General features: G+C 54.9%; 7 protein-coding genes across 7 annotated transcripts; all 7 read right to left on the bottom strand.

The window, feature by feature from the left end:
* Positions 1-301: 301 nt before the first annotated feature.
* On the bottom strand, positions 302-3178 carry JN550_005080 (uncharacterized protein; the record flags this gene model as incomplete). The annotated part of the gene is made up of 1 exon (XM_049316668.1): positions 302-3178. One exon carries the CDS (start codon positions 3176-3178, stop codon positions 302-304), a length of 2877 nt encoding a protein of 958 aa, XP_049172881.1.
* A 970-nt stretch (positions 3179-4148) lies between these two features.
* On the bottom strand, positions 4149-5097 carry JN550_005079 (uncharacterized protein; the record flags this gene model as incomplete). Its single annotated transcript, XM_049316667.1, has 2 exons — positions 4149-4900; positions 4986-5097. 2 exons carry the CDS (start codon positions 5095-5097, stop codon positions 4149-4151), a joined length of 864 nt encoding a protein of 287 aa, XP_049172880.1.
* A 1436-nt stretch (positions 5098-6533) lies between these two features.
* Positions 6534-7672, bottom strand: JN550_005078 (uncharacterized protein; the record flags this gene model as incomplete). The annotated part of the gene is made up of 4 exons (XM_049316666.1): positions 6534-6675; positions 6728-6783; positions 6837-7146; positions 7224-7672. 4 exons carry the CDS (start codon positions 7670-7672, stop codon positions 6534-6536), a joined length of 957 nt encoding a protein of 318 aa, XP_049172879.1.
* Positions 7673-9403: 1731 nt separating this feature from the next.
* JN550_005077 (uncharacterized protein) lies at positions 9404-10671 on the bottom strand (the record flags this gene model as incomplete). Its single annotated transcript, XM_049316665.1, has 3 exons — positions 9404-9678; positions 9808-10542; positions 10614-10671. The coding sequence occupies 3 exons, from the start codon at positions 10669-10671 to the stop codon at positions 9404-9406; spliced, it is 1068 nt and encodes a 355-aa protein (XP_049172878.1).
* Positions 10672-12492: 1821 nt separating this feature from the next.
* Positions 12493-12927, bottom strand: JN550_005076 (uncharacterized protein; the record flags this gene model as incomplete). The annotated part of the gene is made up of 2 exons (XM_049316664.1): positions 12493-12592; positions 12668-12927. The coding sequence occupies 2 exons, from the start codon at positions 12925-12927 to the stop codon at positions 12493-12495; spliced, it is 360 nt and encodes a 119-aa protein (XP_049172877.1).
* A 1657-nt stretch (positions 12928-14584) lies between these two features.
* JN550_005075 (uncharacterized protein) lies at positions 14585-15652 on the bottom strand (the record flags this gene model as incomplete). The annotated part of the gene is made up of 3 exons (XM_049316663.1): positions 14585-14834; positions 14921-15497; positions 15586-15652. The coding sequence occupies 3 exons, from the start codon at positions 15650-15652 to the stop codon at positions 14585-14587; spliced, it is 894 nt and encodes a 297-aa protein (XP_049172876.1).
* A 1117-nt stretch (positions 15653-16769) lies between these two features.
* On the bottom strand, positions 16770-18799 carry JN550_005074 (uncharacterized protein; the record flags this gene model as incomplete). Its single annotated transcript, XM_049316662.1, has 3 exons — positions 16770-18283; positions 18339-18635; positions 18751-18799. The coding sequence occupies 3 exons, from the start codon at positions 18797-18799 to the stop codon at positions 16770-16772; spliced, it is 1860 nt and encodes a 619-aa protein (XP_049172875.1).
* Between the last annotated feature and the right edge of the window lie 1463 nt (positions 18800-20262).

Genomic DNA, 20262 nt, shown 5'->3' with positions numbered 1-20262 from the left:
GCGCGTGCCTGCTCCAGTGCGGCGGCACCAAGTATCCATATGCCTTTACAAGGTGAAAGAAAACCCAAAATGTCCGTCGCTGTGCTAGTAGAGTGGATATGTCTGTGTGATCGGGTGCCCAAGAACAAGAAACTAAACAGAAAAGAAAACCAATCCCTGGATCCGCCGTAACTCCTTGCATCAAACCAATTGCGCATGTACGCCTCCGGTAAGCCACGAGGTCTGCCGGAGGTGCTCCGTCTACGAAAAGAGGGAACCCCATTGCATCAAGTCTCGCTGAGACGACCGGGCTTGGGGCTTTTCAAGGCACATAGATCCTCGAGAAGCTGTTGACCTCACGGCGGCAGCAGACGCACTTGTCAAAATTGTTCATGGCCAGCGTGACACGGCACTCGTCGCAGAGACTGAGGCAGCGGCACGGCCAGACGATGACGGTGCGCGGTTCCGCGTGGCACACGACGCACTGGGGTCCGTTCTCGCCGAGCCCGGCCCAGGAACCCGTGTTGTGCTGCGTGCTCTCGGCGCCGCTGCCTTCCAGCGCGCCCCTCTGGTGTTGCGTGGCCGGCGTTGCGGAACGACGCGAGTTGAGAATGAGCCCTAGGAGCTCAGCCTCCTCGTCCGGCGACATCCGCTGGGGGCGGTTATGGTGAGGGTGTTTTGGTTTGAGATGTTGCGCATACTGCGAGCGCGTCATGATGCGATCGCTGCTGAGATGGGCGGCCAGCGTATGAGCCTCCTGCCGATCCTCGGGCGACGAAGGGTTGAGGAGGCGGGCGAGATCGCCCATAGCCATCGGGGTGTCAAATGGGGTCGTTTCTCTTGACGCGAAGGGAGAGCGCTGAGTCGGTGTTCGTTGGCCGCTGTCTAGGGCGGCATCATCGTCTTCCCATAAGTCCTGATCCTGATCTGTGCTCAGGTCGCTTCCAGCCACACTGTGAATCATGCTTGTTGTGTCCCAGTCGTCGTCGTCGGGATTGGGTTCCCATTCACCGCTGGTATCTATTGAACCCCAGACCCCACCATACTTCCAATGTTTGTACAACAGAGATTCGAAGTCTGCCTCGGGAAGTCCAGCTGTCTCGGGCGAGCCGCGTAAACGGCGGCGCATCTCAGCTTCAACGTCGGCGTTTTCGTCGTTACGAATCATATACTCTGTATCTCGGCTCCTAGAGCTTGCATGGCCCACTTCCCGCTCCTCTTTTTTGCCTGTTTTGGATCGCCGTGATAGCCAGAGTAGCACACGGGGTTGCGTCGTGATCCCTACGCCAGCCAGAGCTCTGAGCATGATCAGAGACGCCCATCGCAATATTAGCCGGTTGATATTCACAATGAACTCCATGGCCAAGATCCACCGAGAGCTTCGTTCCAGAGCTCCCACTCCGTCTCGAGGGCGCTTATCGCCTGTCCTGGACTTTGACAGCCTCTGCGCAGCCCGCTCCCTGGCATAGCCACTCGATGCTGAAAGTTGGCCGTCTTTCACAGGCACGAGTCCTATTGTTCCCATTTGATCATCACGGGAATCCCCAAGATTTGAGCCCGTCCACTGCATACGGAATTTCTCCAGCTCTCGGAACCGTTCTTCTTCCAGCCATGTGTGCTGCTTCAAGTTCACGCTACGGTTCTCCGTCAGGTAGACTGCTTCACTGGCCATGCTTATGACACCGAAACCTGTCCGTAGTAGAGCTGTGTAGAAATCCATCTCCCGAGTTATCCGGATGTCAGACAGCGCGATGTTGGCTTGCATGTTCTCGTGGGCGAGACGTAGTCGTTCTCTAAATGTTGGTTGCCGGCCATTTTCTGGCACCTCAGACGGCGAAAGAGCCGACACTGTGAGGGCTGCGCCATAAATCATTGCGCAGCTGAAGATGCCTGCAAATACCATGACATGAGGGATGAAGCCAATGATGCAGACAGTTGGAAACCTGAATAGCCCCATACTGGATGGATCATCCAGCGAGAAGTTGAATGCCTCCAGGACGATGCTTCCCATGAAGCACATGGCCCAGAAGCTGGTGTTGAGCAGTCGAAACTTTGCCTGAAGATTGAATACTCCCAGAACGTGGCTGGTGACGTGGCTCATGGCAGAAAGAAAACCAACGAGTAACACTTCGGGGGGTGTATTCACTCGTCTCATGATCATCGACCGAGATATGGCAATGCTAGGACCAGACCCCGGCGTGAACGTGACATTTGCATTGCTTCCGCTCGAGAACAGCCCCCATCCAAGCTGGTTGCTTATCGCGGCGTCGGCCTCGGCGAACGCCAGGGAATGCTCAAAGAGTGTCATGCCCGTCTCAACAGCTACCGTTCGGCCATTCAGAGCGCAGGACAAGGTCTCTAAGAAATGGCTCAAGCAGAAGGTTCCAAACAGGGGCCATAATAGGGACAGCGAGCCATGTAATTCGGCGGGATAGACCGAGTCACTCTCGGGAATCATAGCAACCGCCCGACAGGAGTCGTGGTCGCTGGCGCCCAGGAGCAGCGTCTGGCTGACCGTATGCAGATACCCGCCGGGTTGTGTAAACATCAGGTCTGAGGACTTGCTCGCGTTACCCCAGCGCAGCTCGGAAAAGTCGGGCGAGGTCTGACATTGTATCGACTGAAGCAGCTGTAGTGCTTGGTAGAGGAAGAGAACGATAGGGAGGAAGCGGAGGAGCAGGCGTACAGGCCACGCCAGTCGCAGTCTGCGCCTCGTCGCGGCGAAGATGTGCGTACGGTTCAGGATGATAGCCATGGCTACACAGCACAGCGCCCACTTGCTGGTGGCATAGCTGAAGACGCTCCCCAGGCCCTTGGCCCCTTCCATTGTGAATCGGGACGCGATGTCGGCGGGGTCCTGGTCAACCAAGTCGGCCACATTCGCTGCGGCAACGGATGCGTCGGCGGCGATGTTCGAGGTCGTGCTGCCGGCGGTAGTGAGAAAGATGCCCGAGCCTGTCGTGTCGGGAATCGCACGCTGGCCGAAGCTGTCCACAGCATCGGCATAGGACATTATGGAGCCGAGCTTGGTGAGCATCCTCGGTCCCGCAAGGAGCAGGTCTTCGATGGACGGGGCGTATCGCGAGACATTGACGGAATGCCTGAGGTGCTGCCACGTCCAGTGCGTGAGGTTATGGAACATGCTCGCATTGTCGAAACTGGTCGGAGCCGGGACCACGGCGGCGCCCGGTGCTGCCATGGCCGTTGGATGTCCAGGTGGTGCTGGATGGCAGGCAGTGAAAGCGAAGCGATAGGGGAGATACCACTGGCTGTCGGGCTAAGCCAAGCAACGGCGGTCGCGGGGTGTCTAAGTCCGGGGAAAGCTAGGGGCTCCGACTCGGTGTGCACATTGTCGAATCAGGCCTCCGTCAAACCTCTCAAGACGAGCTCTGCGGAGTTGGGGGTAAATACAGAGCACGATCCAGAGGCACGGTGTTGTCGAGAGCGTGGTCGGACGGATTCAAGGGAGCTCGCGTGAACTAGTTACTAAGTGGGATGAGGTGATAATCCCCGAAGGAAGCTCCGCCCACCTCATCTGGGCCTCGCCCGTAAGTGCCGGCCCAAACTTAACAACAGCGAGATACCGGGCAACCCGGCACCTGCTACGTCTTGACCAGAAGGGAAACATTTCACATGGCACAAGACATTCTTCTACACAATCTCATAAAGAACCAACGGGGTCCTGTGGGAGACACGCATCTCTTGATTGCATGTGAAGCCGGTTCGCGGGGCTAGTCTAATGGCCTACCCCAGCTGGAGACCAGTTCATAGACGGCAAATCTCTTTCGCCTCCGAATGCCATGGTCCCTACAGCAGCCACCCGGCCCCCCTTGATCATTCATGTCAGAAGTCGCCTACTAGGCATACAACGCTTCCCTGTCCCTCTAGGTCCGCTAGGTGTCATCCTGTAGTATACCGTTGCCACGCATTCCACGAGACTCTGGCAGATCTGAGCTCTGAGCGTCCAATCCCGCGCAGCCCGTCCGGCGTGTTCCTAGCTGGGACGCCTTGCTCTCGAGGTATTTTCTGACACTGTTCTACATGGCAATCTGCCTGTGCCTTAAACGACCGGGCATAGGTCGGTGCTGGGGCAGATAGCATCCTTTTCGATGTGACTGGCGCCACGAAGTGTCAGGACTGAACCTGCTGACGGGTTGATTGCTGGGACCTCAAGTAGTATTCTGAACATTTTTAACCGTCTCGTTGAGGCCCTGAATGACAACCCGATTCGCACTGCGGCAGGCTATCAGACTCTTCTCTACCATCTTGTTGTAGAGGAGGATATCCGCCCCCGGTAGTTGCCCCTTGAACCAGACATTCGTAACCTCGTCCCTTGTGGGTAAGTACGCAACACAACAGGCTGCATGTATCTTTTGATTCTCCGCTACAACCGGGTCCACGACGATGACCGGCTGTGCAGCGTCGTCCCTGGAGACCAAGGCCGCAACGCCTCCGGCTACGGTGTCGACGCAGTCAATGCCTGCGTCCGCGATTGCCGCCGAGGCCACGGTTATACAGCCACTCAGCACGTTCATCATGTCCCAGCCCTGATCGTCCTCGTTATGCGGCGCATCGCGATCCTGGTCCCCCTCGATGATGGTAACAATAATGTCGACACCGCTCTTGGGCCACCGGTCTGCTATGATTGCTCCTCGCAAGGCCGTCTCCAGGTGTACGCCCAGGTCCCTCTCACTCGAGTCTCGAAGGTAACCATGCCGTTTCCTCGTAGCGAAGGGCGCGTACTTGACGTGGGTCGTAAGAATGATATGGGGGGAGAAGGGTGCTGATCGTGGGAGCGCTCGCGGGCCATGCACGGTACATGCTAGCTTTAGGCTCGTCTTCTGCGGGCTCGTCTGGTTCGGGTTCTCGAGCTCCAGGTACGCCGAGCCTGATGCCGAAGGAGTGACGCCGGTCTTGAGAACTGTACGTGAACAGATTAGCAAGGAGGACAAGCAGTAGGCATGGCGGGCGAGAGCCCAGAAGCGGTCGGACACCCCACTACATACATATCTTTCGCATGGCGGGCTGTTGCTTCGCAGCAGGGCGTTTGGGGACAGCCTCGTACACCGGCGGTGTTGTGGCCCCGATGGGGCCATTTATGCGCCTTCTGTCGGCCATGATCTGCAGGATTGGGCTTCTGGCTGAAGCTGGGGAGTCGTAGCTGGATGCTGAGAGCTGGTGATGATGCTGCAGGTGCTTTGCTGCGCTGAACTTCGAAAATTCAATGGGCCCGACAGGGATCACAGAGCTAGCCCCACCCAGCTTGCAAGCTCGCCCGCCCAGGTGCGCACTGGCCAGCACTTGTGGACGACATCTCACAATTTTTCTGGCCTTTGAATTTTCAACCCTTCTTCCTCCTTCATCACGCTCACAACCGAAGCAGCACACCATGGCTCTTCCTGCAAGCAACCGCTGGCCGCCAGCTCGGATGGACTCTCGAGGCTTTGGAAGCTGATTTGATTCGTCTTGTACCTCTCTGATATGTGAGGAAGTCTCACCTCTGCCGGCAGACATCGCTTGAGAGATTCGTCCGTGGCTGGCTGGCCAGCGGTCTTGCCCTGCTCGTGAGTGCAGGAAGTTGGGTAGCAAACCCCTTCTCTCCAAGTCATTGATCGCTATGTCTACTAAGTAAGTCAGCTTAAGTGCTTCCCTTCCCCGCTACTGATGATTTTGTTTCCACAGTTCTTAGCGATTTCTCTATGAGCGCAGAACAAACATGCATCACCATCTGAAGCATCCACCCTATCACATATTCTTTGGAGTGCCTTGGTTCATTGCCAACTAACTCTTATCCAGCAATAGCATGGCTCGTTGCAATATCTCACGGCCTCTGCCACCATACACAACTCTTCAGTGGTACGTTTTCCGAACTAAATTTTTTGCTTCAACCCCAGTCCAATCAATGTCCATGATGAGAAAAATATCAATCAGTTCTGCTTCTGAAGCACTGTGAAGATAACCCTATACCAATACCAAAAACTCTGATACATCCAATCAAAACTCCTCTCGTTGAATGTTGCTCTTGGGCCTTTGACTAACTTGGGGAAAAGAACAGCATGCATCCTCGACAGAAGAGATCTGGTTACAAACCTGCGCACCTAGGTAAGCCGAGACATGCAATGCAACAACCCACCTATTCCATCTGATGAAACGCGTTTATCCATTCAACTATCTCATCGAAGCCGAGTCACCCTCCCGCACCGTAGTTGTTCTCGGACATCGATGATTGGTTGTGGAGTTGTCTTCGGATGTCATGTAGCTTCAGTGCGTTGTATTTTCAAGCACCGTCTTGGGGTTTGGAAATGCAGTGCCGGCTTTGGTGAATGAGTAAAACGGCTTTCTGATTTCTGGAGCCTCATCTCTTGTCAATGCAGAACAAGTGCTGAACACTGCTGACTGGGATGTAGATCATAACGGCCCAACCAGATCTACTGAGTATGAACTGTAAGTAAGTAGATTCTGACTCTCGTCAGGTCTGTAGTACAAGGTGCCATCTACCACATTTTTTTCTTGAATGCTCTATAGGTCAATATACAATGTTCTATCAAGTTGATCTATGACTTCCTGTGCACCGTAGTGGCCCCTGCTTGGTTCTTGTGATAAATCAATGTGTCGGCAATGACAACGTTCTCCCTCCTCCCAGCTGTGAAAACCACGACCTCGGCAATATCCTCAGGTGTCAATGGCTCAACGCCGCTAAAAGAGCTTCAGTATAGATCAAGGAGACTCGGGTTGGAAGGTTACTCACGCATAAACGGCATCTGCTTTCGACTTATCACCACCGAAGCGGACGACGGAGAAATTCTGGAACGCAAGTCAGTCTGCATCAAGGGTAGCAACGATACGTTCAAGCTTACCGTCTCAACTTGACCGGGATCGATCTCAATAACCCTGACGTTTGATGCAACGGTCTCCTTCCTCAGACTCTCGGTGAAGGCGCGAACTGCGGATTTCGTGGCGCAATAGATACTACCACCGATATACGCCTCACGGCCAGCTACGCTACCAATCATGATGATGTCGCCCTTGCCTCCATCGGGCTTTGCGAGGAAGATGGGCAATATTGCCTGCGTCATGTTGATCAGCCCCGTCACATTCGTCGCAAACATCTCATTGATGTCCGCCTCGTTGATCTCGGGTGCCTTGGCGACGCCCTTGACCATGCCGCTGTGTACTTTTGTCAGCTATACAGACGTCTCCGGTCATTCGTGGAAAAGCCACGCCTTGTGGCAGTGAGAACCTACGCATTGTTGACGAGGACGTCGATGTCCTTCCACTCGGCCGGCAGCTTGCCGACGAAGCCGCGGATCTCGTCGGCGTTGCTGACGTCGAGCTGCACGGGCAGGACCTTGACGCCGTCGCCGACCTCCTTGGCGATCTCGGCCGCGAGCTCCTGGAGCGAGTCCAGCCGCCGCGCCGTCACGATCAGGCGCAGGTCCTGCGGCGACGTCCGCGCGAACTCGAGGGCCGTGGACCGCCCGATGCCCGAGCTGGCGCCCGTGATCAGGATCGTCTTGCCCGAGAGGCGCTTGGCGACGGCCGACGACATGGTGCGCTGCTGTGTGGAGCGGGTGATGAGCCGGGGAGCGTAGCTAGAGACAAGATTACCGCTGGTGTGAGGACGTCGGGCGGCGTTGGTGCTGGTGGTGATGAATTGGCGCAGGGGGCAGAGCGTCCTTCTTGGGAAGTGCATGTGCGTGCAGAGCAGAGGGACAGAGAGGCGAGACTACTTTATATAACCCCGTACTGGTCGTCACGGCAGCAGACAGGGCAGACTATATGGGTCCGGCAAGAGGAGAAAGGTCACTCGCGAGAGATAGGTCTGGCTCAATCTGATTGCTCGACGGCGTCGGGTGGAGGAGTCTATGTCCGGTTTTCCTGCTGCTGGTGGTCAATCACAACCCGGCCCAGGATGATGCCATCCCGGCCTTTGCGCCGAGCGTGACTACGACTAGCCAAGTACCCCGCCGCGCAGTTTGCTACCCCGCGACGTTACTGTCCGCCCGTCGGAGAGGACGCGCTCTCACGGGCCAAGCTTACTTACAGACCACAAACTGCTATACTGACGCCAGTTTTAAATGCTGATTCTCGAATGCTCAAAGACTCAATTTCCCAGGTCGTTTCTCACTAAATGAACCATCTTTTGACATACATACAGCTGCAACTTCATTATCTTCGCCTGCTAGGGGCGATGGAGTACATACCCTGGGGAGTCATTCGGAAAGTCGATTACACAAGGCTTGCAGCAATCGGATACTTATCCGATCGGTCCTGGGTTAGACAGCCGGCACGTTGCTTGGCTGCCGGCAACTGCCTCTCTTGCTTGGACCTGGGGAACAATTGCACGAGTCGTGCTGCACTAGACGAAACATGGAGCGAAGGAGGAAAAGCGCTCTCGTTGGAGCATTGCAAAGCGTAGATCACTATACGTTGTATTTTGGTCTCACTGCCTACCCCCTAAGAGGGTTGTAGTCAGCTTTTCCCTGTCCGAAGCCCCGACTTATTCTCAGCTCCACTACACACTTCGGCTAAGCCGTAACTTACCCTCTTCCGGGCAAATTATGCCTATGGCCAGGGCAAGCCAAGACAGACTTTAGCGCAACGTGAAATATCATGCATTAAGTCGCCAATGTTCCAGATATCACTTATCCGAGTATTCGGTTGTGTAGTGTAGCGGTTAGCACGTGGGATTTTGATTCATCAAGATTTCCTGAGACCCCGGTTCGAGCCCGGGCACGACCTGCTTTTTGTTCCAGCGCCTCATCTATGCGTCGGTTTATCCTGTCTGAGCTTAGACTAAATCCTCGCGTCAGTGATATTGTTTTCTTTTTGGTCGAGTGAGAATAACAGCCTTGCAAACTATTGCAATACTAGAATAACCCCGACCATGATTGGTATTAGGGGTATAGGGGCATGCTTTCTTTACCGGATTCACGATATATCTGTTGTAGATGTGTGAATGCAGCTTTCAAAAGCTGTGTGCCACCCGCACAACTTTGAGGGTCGTATCGAAGATGATGGTAGCGGTAAACAGTGTCACAAAAAGCTGTGTATTATAGCTAGTATTTTATCTATGCCCGGTTGATAACCTCGTGGCAAACTATGCAACCGCGTGGGCTGGATTTCGACTCTGTGTACTTCAAGGTATAGTCGCTGAGCCGCCTCCAACCCAGAGGATAAGCAGAGAGCACATAGCCCTTCATGCTCGTCGTTTTCTGTTGTTGAACTGGCGCCCTACTGCTCAACGCAGGTGGGAAAGCTCATGGACAGACCCGCAATGGCTGGGAGTAGGCCGTTGCAACATCAGACCCTCCCTGGGCCAACCTTTCATGGCTGCCGCTTGCTATGCCGGACCGGGCGGGTACACTGTGGCAGCCACGAGCTCGTTCTCCGTTTCATAACTGTCGTAACCTTGGGGTATCATTCAACCAGACGCCTTGCGCTGCTGTCTCATCTTCTCCAACTCAGCTTCCATCTTTGCCATCTCCGACTCCTCAAACGCCTTCGTCTCGGCCAGCTTCTTCTGCTGCTTGTTCCATTCCTTGTAGTTTTCTTCGTCTGTCCTGCCCGCTTCACCATCGTCGGGAATCCAGGAGACAATCTCAGCCGGTTGCAGAAAGCCTCTGGCGTCGGCCTCGACAATGGCCTCGAACAACTTTGTGCCCATCATTTCGTAGCCTGCAGTCACTGGGTGCATACCTAGATATTCAATATCAGTACAGCTGTGATAGAAAATCTACGAACTGCAGGCTGCAAGTCATCATCGTCTCCCATTGGGAAGTGCGGTGGCGATTGAGATGCGGGAGACGGGTAGCAATAGACACTTACCATCCTCTGCCAGATTCTCGTCTTGGACACCGTCCGGTCCTTGCATTTCAGCCAAGACCACGGGGAGGCCTTGCTTCTGGTAGATCTTTGCCAACCTTCGGATTTGAGGATTGACCCTGAAGACATCTTCCCGCCCGTTGAAGTGCTGGTCCCACGTTGGCAGCAACGTACCCAACACCAAGGTGGTCTTGTGTGATGCCATGAGGAGATATTGGATCAGGTTGTCGTAGCGCTTGTAGAAATTGTCTATATCAACATGCATCAGACAGTCATTGGTCCCTGCGTTGACAAGTATCACGTTCGGCTTGCTCTTTTCCACGATATGCGTGGCCATCTCATGGATAGTGTCGACCCGAACACCAGGCCCGGCCGTTATATCATTGTCGGTCATGTTTCCAAGCCGGTCAGTGCCCACGAAGTTGACCTTGTGGCCCAGCGCAGTGAGCCGTTGCCGAAGAGGTCGCCGGAAGCCATTGTTGTCAACCTCAGCCGGGCTGTCTCCGCGTGTGGTCGAAGCACCCAGAGCCAAAATGCGCAGAGGAATTCCTTTGGCAAGCGGGAGCTCGTAGCCCGGACGTTTGTACCCAGTATAGGTAATATGAGGGCGTTCGGTTAGAGAGCTCGTATTCGAATGCGCCAGTGATGAGTTCGCCGGGACATGGCCGACATGTATACCGTTCAGAGTGCTCGGCGAATGTGTATCGGTATCGACAACGAACCCTGACATAAGCATGCCTATTCGAGCGAGCGCGAGTTAGATCATGTAATGCACCATTAGTTTTGGCGGGCATGAGCGCATTACGTACCCAAGATCACAAGCGGTATGCCTATGGCAATGAAGAAGCGCCTCCTCGCCACGATCATCTCGAAGTATCGGTTTGCGCGAAGCGACCACATCACTCTGCGAAGCATGTCGCCTACATCAAGACGGGGACCACCCCCCGTATAAATTAAGCCCAGGAACCAGAGAAACGGTAAAGGGATGTGGAGAATCCGATGGGACGCGAAAATCCGCAACCAATTCAGCAAACTTGGGAGTCCACAACCGGGTCCATCTGGCGATCAGCGGAATGGAAGGTGCCTGGGATGGTCTCTCTCACGCCAACATCTTGCTAACTCTTTCGGGTTGCCTGCACCGTGATGATTGGGAGACGTCGGTTGGAGAGGGTTCCTTGTAGCCAAGTGACGACAAGATGCTGACGCCGAGACAGCGATTCAGCGGGAAACGGAGAGCGTCAGGCGTACAAGAAACGGAGGGCAGACACTTGAGAACGCGACCCGGCGGGTTATTTTTTTTCATGGCGATCTGCGATGCCGCCCTAACCGTGCCAAGTGCCAAGAGTCCAAGGAACGCGGCCGCCTTACCACGCGGCAGCTCACTTCGGCGGCGAGGGAGGGCCCTGAGGGCATTGCCAGAGGAGGCTCTGTCTGATTCGAGCTAGGGGCTCATTTGCGCGAGCGATAGGCGGGCAACGGGGCAACAGGGCCACGGGGGAAAGACCCAGATTTTTCCAAGAGGAAATGTAGCGCTCATGCAATAAGGCCGGCCAGATAAGACGTCGACTCCGCTGGGTTTCTGAGAGGCGGTCCAGCCCGGAGCCTATCGCCCGAACCCAGCAACTTACTTCAGCGGGTCGCGTGACCACTCTAAATGCCATAAAGATAAGGTTAGTTACCCAGCAATGCAAGTCCCATTTTCAGGAACGTGCAGTGCCAGACTGCTCGCTCGGTCCAGCTGCTTATACCATGGTATCTACTTAATTAGCAACCGAGGCCCTGAGACATCATGGTCCGACCCTATACTGTGTCGCATCCGAGTCAGAATCCATTGGCGCGAGTTTCGTATGCCGTGCTTGCCGTGCGACCGTCTGCTCCAAGTGACAACCACTACGCAAACGGATGGAAGCTTCTCCCTGCGATGTGATGACGCGGTCGGGTTGTCTTAACCTGGCATATTGAAAGGCCTGTTGCCAGGAAGATCGAGCTAGGCAGCCAATGGACCAGGATCCTTACGGCACGTGCAGATTGGTGACGACCAAGCCCCAATTCCTGGTGTTTCAACTCTAACTTGCCGACTTGCCGTAGTCACGTTACTGGCGCCCAATGATGACTGGAGAGCCAAAGTGTATAGTGAGTTTTCCATTTTAATGCGTCTTTCCACTTTCTATTTAATGTAGTAGTAGTTGCCGCAACTATATGCGTGATAAGGTAAAGATACCAATTCTATAAAATGGCCGACCAGGTGTTGTGGCATGGAAAAGACAAATAATGTCGCGGCCGTTGGCAGATCTACGACTTGCGTGTTCTGATTCTGTTTTTAATCCAAACCTCCAGTTTGACAAAGAATAGCAGTGCGGTTGCAGCTGCACTCTCCACGGATGGACCGAACTTCCAGACACACCCACCCCTTCAGCACTAGGTCTGTTGCAGAGCTGGGCGAACTGCATCGCGTGGGTTACGGTTTATTTGATTATTACATCCGCTGGCTGTTCACCTATTTTACTTAGGCGAGGCATGCCCAGGGAAACGAGGAGGCTACGACGAAACTGAGTATGAGTACGTCCAGAATCAGTCATTCAATATTGATTAATGTGACCTAGTATTGCCATGAGCTTAGACATTAGAATTCAAAGCTAATAAGAATCCCAGCTTTCGCAGCCACGAATCAAGAGCACTGAGCCATGATCAGCACTTAGTGAGGATCTTGGCCGAGCAGGCTCTCGTGATGTAATAGTCCGTGACATAGTCGCCCTTGCCCGTGCCCGAGGCGATCTTGTTCCAGAGGCTAGAATCGTTCGGTCAGCACGTGGTGATCATACCAGCAGCAACGAAACCCGTATAGCGCGGGTGTCTGACTCACTTGTTGCCGTTGATGGTCTCCCCGGTGGTCCAGCAAGAGAAGGACACCTCGGTGCCCTTGGCACCGAACTGGCCGTCGGCCGGCGAGTCGGTGGTGGGCCGCTGGCGATACTTCACATCGCTACCCGTGAGGGCGCAGGTGGTGGCCCGTTTCTCGATCTGCGCACCCTCGACCTCAGGCTTGGGCTCGGGCTTCGCCTCAGGGACGGGGTTGGCAAACGCCAGGAGGGGCAGAAGGGCGAGGACGAAGCTGGTCTTCATGGTGACAGCGGGTTGACTGGACAATAGGATAAGTCTTGAGCGGGCAGATGAAGTTCGAAGCGGATGGGTCGATGTGAGGGATAAGCAAAGACGTGAAGACGGGAGGAGAACATGCCTTTTATCTTTTTCGCGTGATCCCCTCTTCCACTGAAGGCTTCATCGTGGTCGGGCCTGGCGGTGTGAAAGCTCGCATCTGGACCTTCACGCCCGCAGGCCGATGAGGCCTTGTACGGTAAGCCAGGCGTGTTGCCCGAGACAATAAAGGCGCGATCCAGAGAAGGCGAACTTAGCGACCGGTATACCTGTGAGTAATTAAACCCAAAATCTGCTCAACCCTATACGTTTGCGCCACCATGCGATGCATCCCCGTTAGTAAGCCAATCAAAACGTTACAGTTATGAAATGAAGGCTGAGCTGAAGCTATATTTCCTTTCAGCTGGTAAGCCCGGACGGTTGAAGGTCCCGGGCAAGGCTGCTAGTCTAGAATCTTTACTAAATATATACCAAATCATACTATACCGCGGGTACAATACCCCCGTGGGGGCCGTATTTTCAACTAGCTCCTAAATTGGCAATAGGCTCCTTTGCAAAAGTTCTATACCAAACGACTTGATTTGCTGCCTAATGCCTGTGCGGCTGTGCTTACTTACATGTAGAAAATCCACTCAACCCTGGCTGTATTTCGCAGGCACACTACATGGCCACGAGACAAGCTACTAGAAAAGCCAGGCCTGGACGTCACAATGGGACTTGACGCATAGTCTGATTTTGAGAAAGCGGAAGAACTGGCAACAGGTAAACCACTCCGCAAACGAATAAGTGGTGAAAACACTGTGTAGGCCGCACTGAGAAGGGCATCGAGGAGGAACAACTACGATAACGGCGTATTGGTTTATAGTGAAAATTTCCGAGGCATAATACAATCAATAAAACGGCCAAAATCAACAGGGGGGATACATAATGGCCGGGGAACAGAGAAGATGTTTTAGTCGAGGCCACAAGTGGAGATGTAAATAAAAATAGATGTTACTAGTCATCATCAGGACTAAACACTCATCCAATACTAGGCCGGTACCATAGGGCACGAGAAGACAGCCTACCAGTCATGCAGAAGCACGCGACAGGGAGTAACTATCCTGCCATTAGCATGCCCAAGCTGTAGGCCGGCTCCGTCGTCCTCAGCAACCCTTGAAATCGAGTTTACTCACCAGGGACGTGATGCCTTACCACGGCAGTAGAGACGCAGTTCCGCGTCAATTACTCCAGGGGCAGCTCTGCCACACCGTTAGACTTGCAAATACTGAGACATTTGGCAGACTGGTCAAGGAAGAGACGCGTTGATGGTACCAGTCGCAACGTTGTAGCGGCTGGAGTTCAATAGTGAAGCGATTCAGGAAAAAAAGCTTCTCGACGTTGAGTGTCAAACATCATGGCCTGAGGGGTGAGTCAACTACGTTCGGAAGTCTCAAGAATAAGAAGATGGGCATCAAAATACAGCGTCATGTTGATACAATCAGGATATCTAGAGTACAGTCATCAATATGAAAAATAAGTCCTACGCCGCGCATGCAATGGTCTTGTCTTGCCTTGCTAGTGGAAACCCGTTCCTTTGAACTCGTATAACACTCCGTACGCCTCACCTATTTCTATCCGGCCCTTAGCTGATGAAGCACAGGCATCCCAGCCCGACATAGAAGACGAACAACGGGTAGACGGCAATGCCAACCCTGTTCTGGACGACGCCGCTGCCGCCCAAGATGCTAACACCGGCGGCGATAGCCCAGGCAACCAAGACGATGTAGACCGGGATCCTGGCTACAGTGGGGAGACCGAGGGCGGACCCCAGTGAGGCGAGGACGAGTGGGAAGAGGGTGTAGCCAATGATACACACACTCTGTGCGAATGAGCTAAAAGGTAGTCAGCACAACTTTGTCCATCGTCTCCGTTTCCTACTCTGGGTTCCGTGGACCAGGGCGCCGGGCGTGAGACTCACATATTTCCTCCCAGCAGCTTGATCTGCAGGGTGACGACGGCCTCTCCGATCCAGACCATGGCAAAGACGCCGCTGAAGACGACGTCTTTCTGCTCGGGCTGGGCGCGGAAGCTCAGCAGGACGGCCAGGAGCAGGCAGAAGATGAGCGGGCCCCACATGTCCCAGTCGCGGAGGCCGGGGGTCATGTTGTTCTGGCTGAGCAGGGCCTCGGGGTCCATGACGCGGCCGGCGAGGCTCTGGAGCTCCTCGCGGGCGCCCGAGAGCCCGGCGCCGCGCAGGTTGGCGTAAGCGCCGCGCAGGCCCTCGGACGACTCGAACATGGTGCCGCCGAACAGGTAGCGCGGCCACAGCACCTCGCGCATCTTGGACCACACGGCCAGCAGGTCGCGGCGCAGCGTCTCCCACACGGTCTCGTCGATGGTGTTCTGCGGGGCGCGGCGGTCCTCGCCGGGGATGCGCGACGTCAGATAGCCCTCGTTCAGCGGGTGCGCCGACGACGACGAGCCGATGTTGCCGGTCAGCGGCTGCCGCGAGGACTGCTGCTGGGACAGCGGGTCGTCGAAGTCGTTGAGATCGGCTGGCCAGAGGGTGTAGGGGTTAGCTCAGACTGCCGAGCGGGTCCAGATGATCCGCGGGAAAGGGGGAAGGGGGATGTGGCCGCTTACCATCATCGGGGTCGATGAGGTCGTCCTCTATCTCGGGAGAGTGGTACTGATGGGTGGACGAAGCCATTACTGCTGGTGTTGCTGGTGTTGCTGGTGCCGCTGCCGCCTGCCTGCCTGCCTGTCTTGGAGTTTCCAGGTTGGGTTCGTGCGGGTTCGGTGCAATAGGTGGTCGGAAGAGTATGGCGCGCAGTGTCTTCTACGCCTCGGGCGATTGCCGGCCGGTTCTGACAAGAGGCTGTCTTCTGTTCTGGGGTTTGCTGTTGCTCTCAGCCAAAGCTGGTGACAACTTTCCACGGTATCCTCAATTGAGGTTGAACAGGGAAAGGTCCAAGCTCCTTTAGCGTGGCTTAGCTGGCCTTCCAGCAGTCGGACAGCCCAGCAGGCCAGGCAGCTAATAGGTACCCAGTCTCCCACCTGCAGTCTCCCAGTCTCCCAGTCTCTCAAGCCACAATAGGGGGCCCCTGGTTGCTTTGGCTGGCAGCCCCCCAACCTGGGGTACCAAAGCAGTTTGTCTTAACCCCCCTGTCTCTTTCTCGGGGACGGGGAAGTTCTGCGCCATCAGCGAATCGCTTTGATTCCGAACGTTGTCTAAAGCCCCACAGTCCCCAAGTACAGTCAGTATGCACCCGAGCGAGGTTGAGCATCTACATCATAAGACGTCCGACCTTCGACAAATCACCCGAATACTGGGCACCATAGTGCTGGGCCTAGGTATATCAGTCGAACTTGGGACCCTGATGCTATCCCCAGAGTGGCAACTCGATCACTCACTTACGTATTTGGAGGAAGTTCGGCTGGGCTTCGAGAACACACCTCCGCCCGAGAGCCCCTACGTCTGGTACACAGCGAGCAGTGCAGCCTTCAATATTCTTCAAAAACATTCTCTGCGTATCTTGACCTTGAATTCCCAGGCCATGTGTCAAGCACATCTCAATTGCTATGTGCAGGTGATCGTGATCACATTTCAACTATTATCAGCCCCGCATGGCTTTTCCGTCGTTCCATATCGAACAGACATAATAGAAGCTCACATAGCATTGCTTGGTCCTAAAAGAGCAAGTGAATTATTTCGCCAACGCCATGCCCAATCCTAACTTGGCGGGTCTCACGTCCAACCCTCACATGCCTCCACCCCTCGGAAATATACGAATGCCAGCCTATCCAAGTCCCTCGGTTCAAGTTGCTCATTGCCATAGGTTCCGGGAAGAAGGTTGCCCGTCCTCGGCATTTGATGGTTGTGTGGTAGGAATGCCTTGGTTGCCGTTGTGTTGCTGCGCTTCATTTGCACCTGCTTCCGCCCAGGGTCCCTGCGCTGTATATGCCTCGCTCCTAGGCAACATGTGAGACGAGTATTGTGGCTGCTGATATATTGGCCCCCCAAGTCCGTGGCCATCCTGTCCGGCATTCGTCCAACTTGAGTGGGAGTACGACTGGGTGGTCGTGCTTGGCCCCGCAGTGGCGATGCCGTAATGGTCCGCTCCCGCAAACCCATCCATATTCATGCCAGTCGAGTGGGCGATGCCTTTGCCTTTGCCATCGCTGATCGCCGGACGTGACCAACGCCGGCTTGCTTGGTTTTCGGGGCCTAGGTAAGATGTTTTTCCCGCATTCGGGTCCCAGATAGGCAGCCCATCTGGCTGTGCTTCACCCTGGGGGATTCCGTGGCAATGGCTGGCAAGATTGCCATTTATGCCAACCAAGGCCCAAGCAAACACGGCAACATCCCGAATCGACCGCATGAGTTGGTCCACCGGTGGTCCGCCGGCTGCCTTGACATGCTCCTGCAGCGGCATGTACTCAGGTAACAGGGGTGGGCTGAAACGGTGGTAGTTTTCTGGCGGATAGTAAGGCTGGATCGGCTGCTCGCCCCAAGGTGCTGCGAATAGACCGTTCTGGAAGCCGGTGTGCAGCGAGGGCGGGTAGGCCGTTGGGATAGGGGGTCGGGCTCGTCGAAGAATCACGACGAGCCCATCCGATGTGCATGAGACAACGGCCTCTAACTCGAACGTCGCTATCGGCTCTGGACGATGCGCGTTGCCGTTCTGCGCACCTTGATCTGCAGCCGGCTGCGGGGGCGATTGTCCCGAGTGAGAGGCCTGGTATGATAAACCCTCCGGGACAACACCCACTGGAGCACCTGATGATGCTGATGACTCCCCAGTGGCCGTTTGCATAGGCTCCGCTGACGAAACATCAGGACTCCTCGGTTCTGTCTTGACCACGGGCTCCTCCGAGTCAATGTCCATTGGAGTTGCGAGCTGCGCACCACCGTCTGAGTCGCTGCTGCTGGGACTGCCTCCGCCCGCATGGCCATCTACCTCACCATCCTCCTCAATACCAAAATCTTCCAGTGTCCTAGGATCGCGGAACCAGAATCGAAGGTATGCGATGGAATCGTTAGACTTTGCGCTCTCCAGGCACCTTACGGCATCTGCAAGGCAATTGTCTGCTATACATTGGTAGAAGCTTTTATTCTGAAGCTGTTCTGGCCTCAAGCCGAGGATTTGAGCAACAGCATCTGTCGCATACATGATCGATAACGGTCTTGTGAATCTGTTGAGGATGAGAGCCGCACGGGGCTCTCGTTCCACTGGAGTCATCTTGAATTTGGGCGAGAGGTGCTCCAACATGTGGTAACGAGGGTCTCTCGGTGAGCTGGAGAAGATACGGCGAATCTGGGGTGCGTCAATCGCCCGTCCTGGGGAGTCATCAGTATGTGAGCGGCCACCGCGGGTTGTGCAGAATATACATACTCTGACTCTTGGATCCCCGCCTGTAGATGCTTGTACATGCTACCAACACATCGTGGACGACGGTAAAGCAGCACTCGCAGCTTATCCACTGGCCATCTCGGGATTGCACTCGTACATAATGAAGTGACGCGGCTTTATCCAGCCGAACACCCCGACTGTGAACCGTCCTTGCAAATGGTACTTCATCTGGGTGGAAGTAGTCGAAGCATGATCTGCCTTGCACCTCGTGAGGTTGGTAACCCAATATTTCAGCGATAGAGTCCGAAGAAAACAATATGTTGGCTTCAGCTGATAGATCTACGAGCCAAGAGACGTATTAGCTGGCTTGAGGTAGTCCACTAGATCTTTCTCCCTCCTGACGCGTGTTGCAGTCAAGGTGAAGGAATCAGATTACAGGGGTGGGGATACTGACTATGAATGGTCATGAAGGTGTGTTCCATAGTTCCAAAGTGTTCCTCCATTTTGTTACAAACAGTGGCGGCTTGACTTCCGATACAGAATGATTCGATGCGCCTAGATGAGGTGAACCGCTGAAGTCTGGCTGCGAATGCTGATTGAAATTGACAAGGTGCTTTGTAACCTCCCCAATACCAAACGTCCTCTGATAAGGACAGTGATGGACTGGGATATATTCTGGAAGTGGTGCTTTTCGCAGCTGCTCGGCTGTCTAGCACCGTTATGGAAGAGCTCTGGACGCGCAGGCCAACAATATGTCTCTGGATAGCCGAGTGTCGTATGACATAGATGCCGCCGTCACCGTCAGAAAGGTTTAGAAGTGCCACAGACTACCCAACGAGCAGTCTCGTGCAATGTGATACGATGGCGAGGAGATTGAAGAGACGGCACTTTGCAGCAGAGGCCACGGAAGTTTGGTCAGCTGCTTCGCTCCAGACGTTGCTATCAAGGCCGCCGATGAGCTGTTCCCTAGTTGCACGGCGTTCCCCGTTGCCCGGTTCGCTGCAGTCGAGAATGGAACGTGTGTGCAATGCAGCTGGCAAATGGTAGCCAGTGAGGGACGGGGCCGTAGGAGGAGGCAACGTAGGTGATAGGAGTAGGAAGCCGTACGGGTTTATGTAGGAACAGGAACGCGCGGAAGATCAGACGGGTGCCATGCGGCAGATGTTTTCAAGTGTGAATAAACAGCGACTAAAGCTACGATAGCAACTGACGGTGCCAACTTCGGACCAGGCGAGGTGGGAGGGAAGAGAGTTGCCTGGCGGGTAGTGAAATACTGTTCGCCGTGTGGCAGCACCGACTTCTCCTTGTGCTTTGGGTGAGTGGGAAGTCAGGGAAGATGCTTGGAGCTTGCAGGTGGAGGGCGAGACGAGGTAATCGGTGGCAGCATCGAAGGGGAGTCGGCGAAAAGAAATGAAAGAGGCTGCGGCCGACCTCTTTATGAGAAGCTGGTGCAGCTCAGGCCCAGGACCGCCGGCTGTGCAGATACCGGAAGCAAACGTGTGCCTGTGGATGCGAATACGCTACAAGCAAGCGTCCATCGATGTTTTGAATGGAAGCTGGCCGTCGAGCGTGTTCGGTATGTATGTACGTATGTATGTATGTAGTTACGTACTGGCAGGATGAAGTAAAAGTACCTCTGGTATCAAATGCCTGGCGCCTTTCCCGACATGGGCCCCTACTGGGAAGCTTGGGGAGCCCTGGGCCGGACGCCTGCGAGGGGTTGAGGAGGGGCGGACAGGGGCCATGTGCAGCCCGCAGCTCGGCTAAGGGTCATGGAAACTTCCGCGGGCCCATTGATGTGCACTTGGGCCAGGGTCGACGGCAAGGAACATTGATGAGAGTTACCGTACCGTACATAGCGTCCTGGATGCTGTGCGTCCCCCCCAGGGCCCCGGGTAGTAGGTACAGGTATTGCAATGGCCATTCCACCGGATGCCCAGGTCGGCAGTGTGCCGACTTCCCTGAT

Source organism: Neoarthrinium moseri, assembly GCF_022829205.1.
Source record: "Neoarthrinium moseri strain CBS 164.80 chromosome Unknown scaffold15_Wmoseri_CBS_16480, whole genome shotgun sequence".
Classification (NCBI taxonomy): domain Eukaryota; kingdom Fungi; phylum Ascomycota; class Sordariomycetes; order Amphisphaeriales; family Apiosporaceae; genus Neoarthrinium; species Neoarthrinium moseri.
This window is presented reverse-complemented; position numbering and strand designations above follow the sequence as displayed.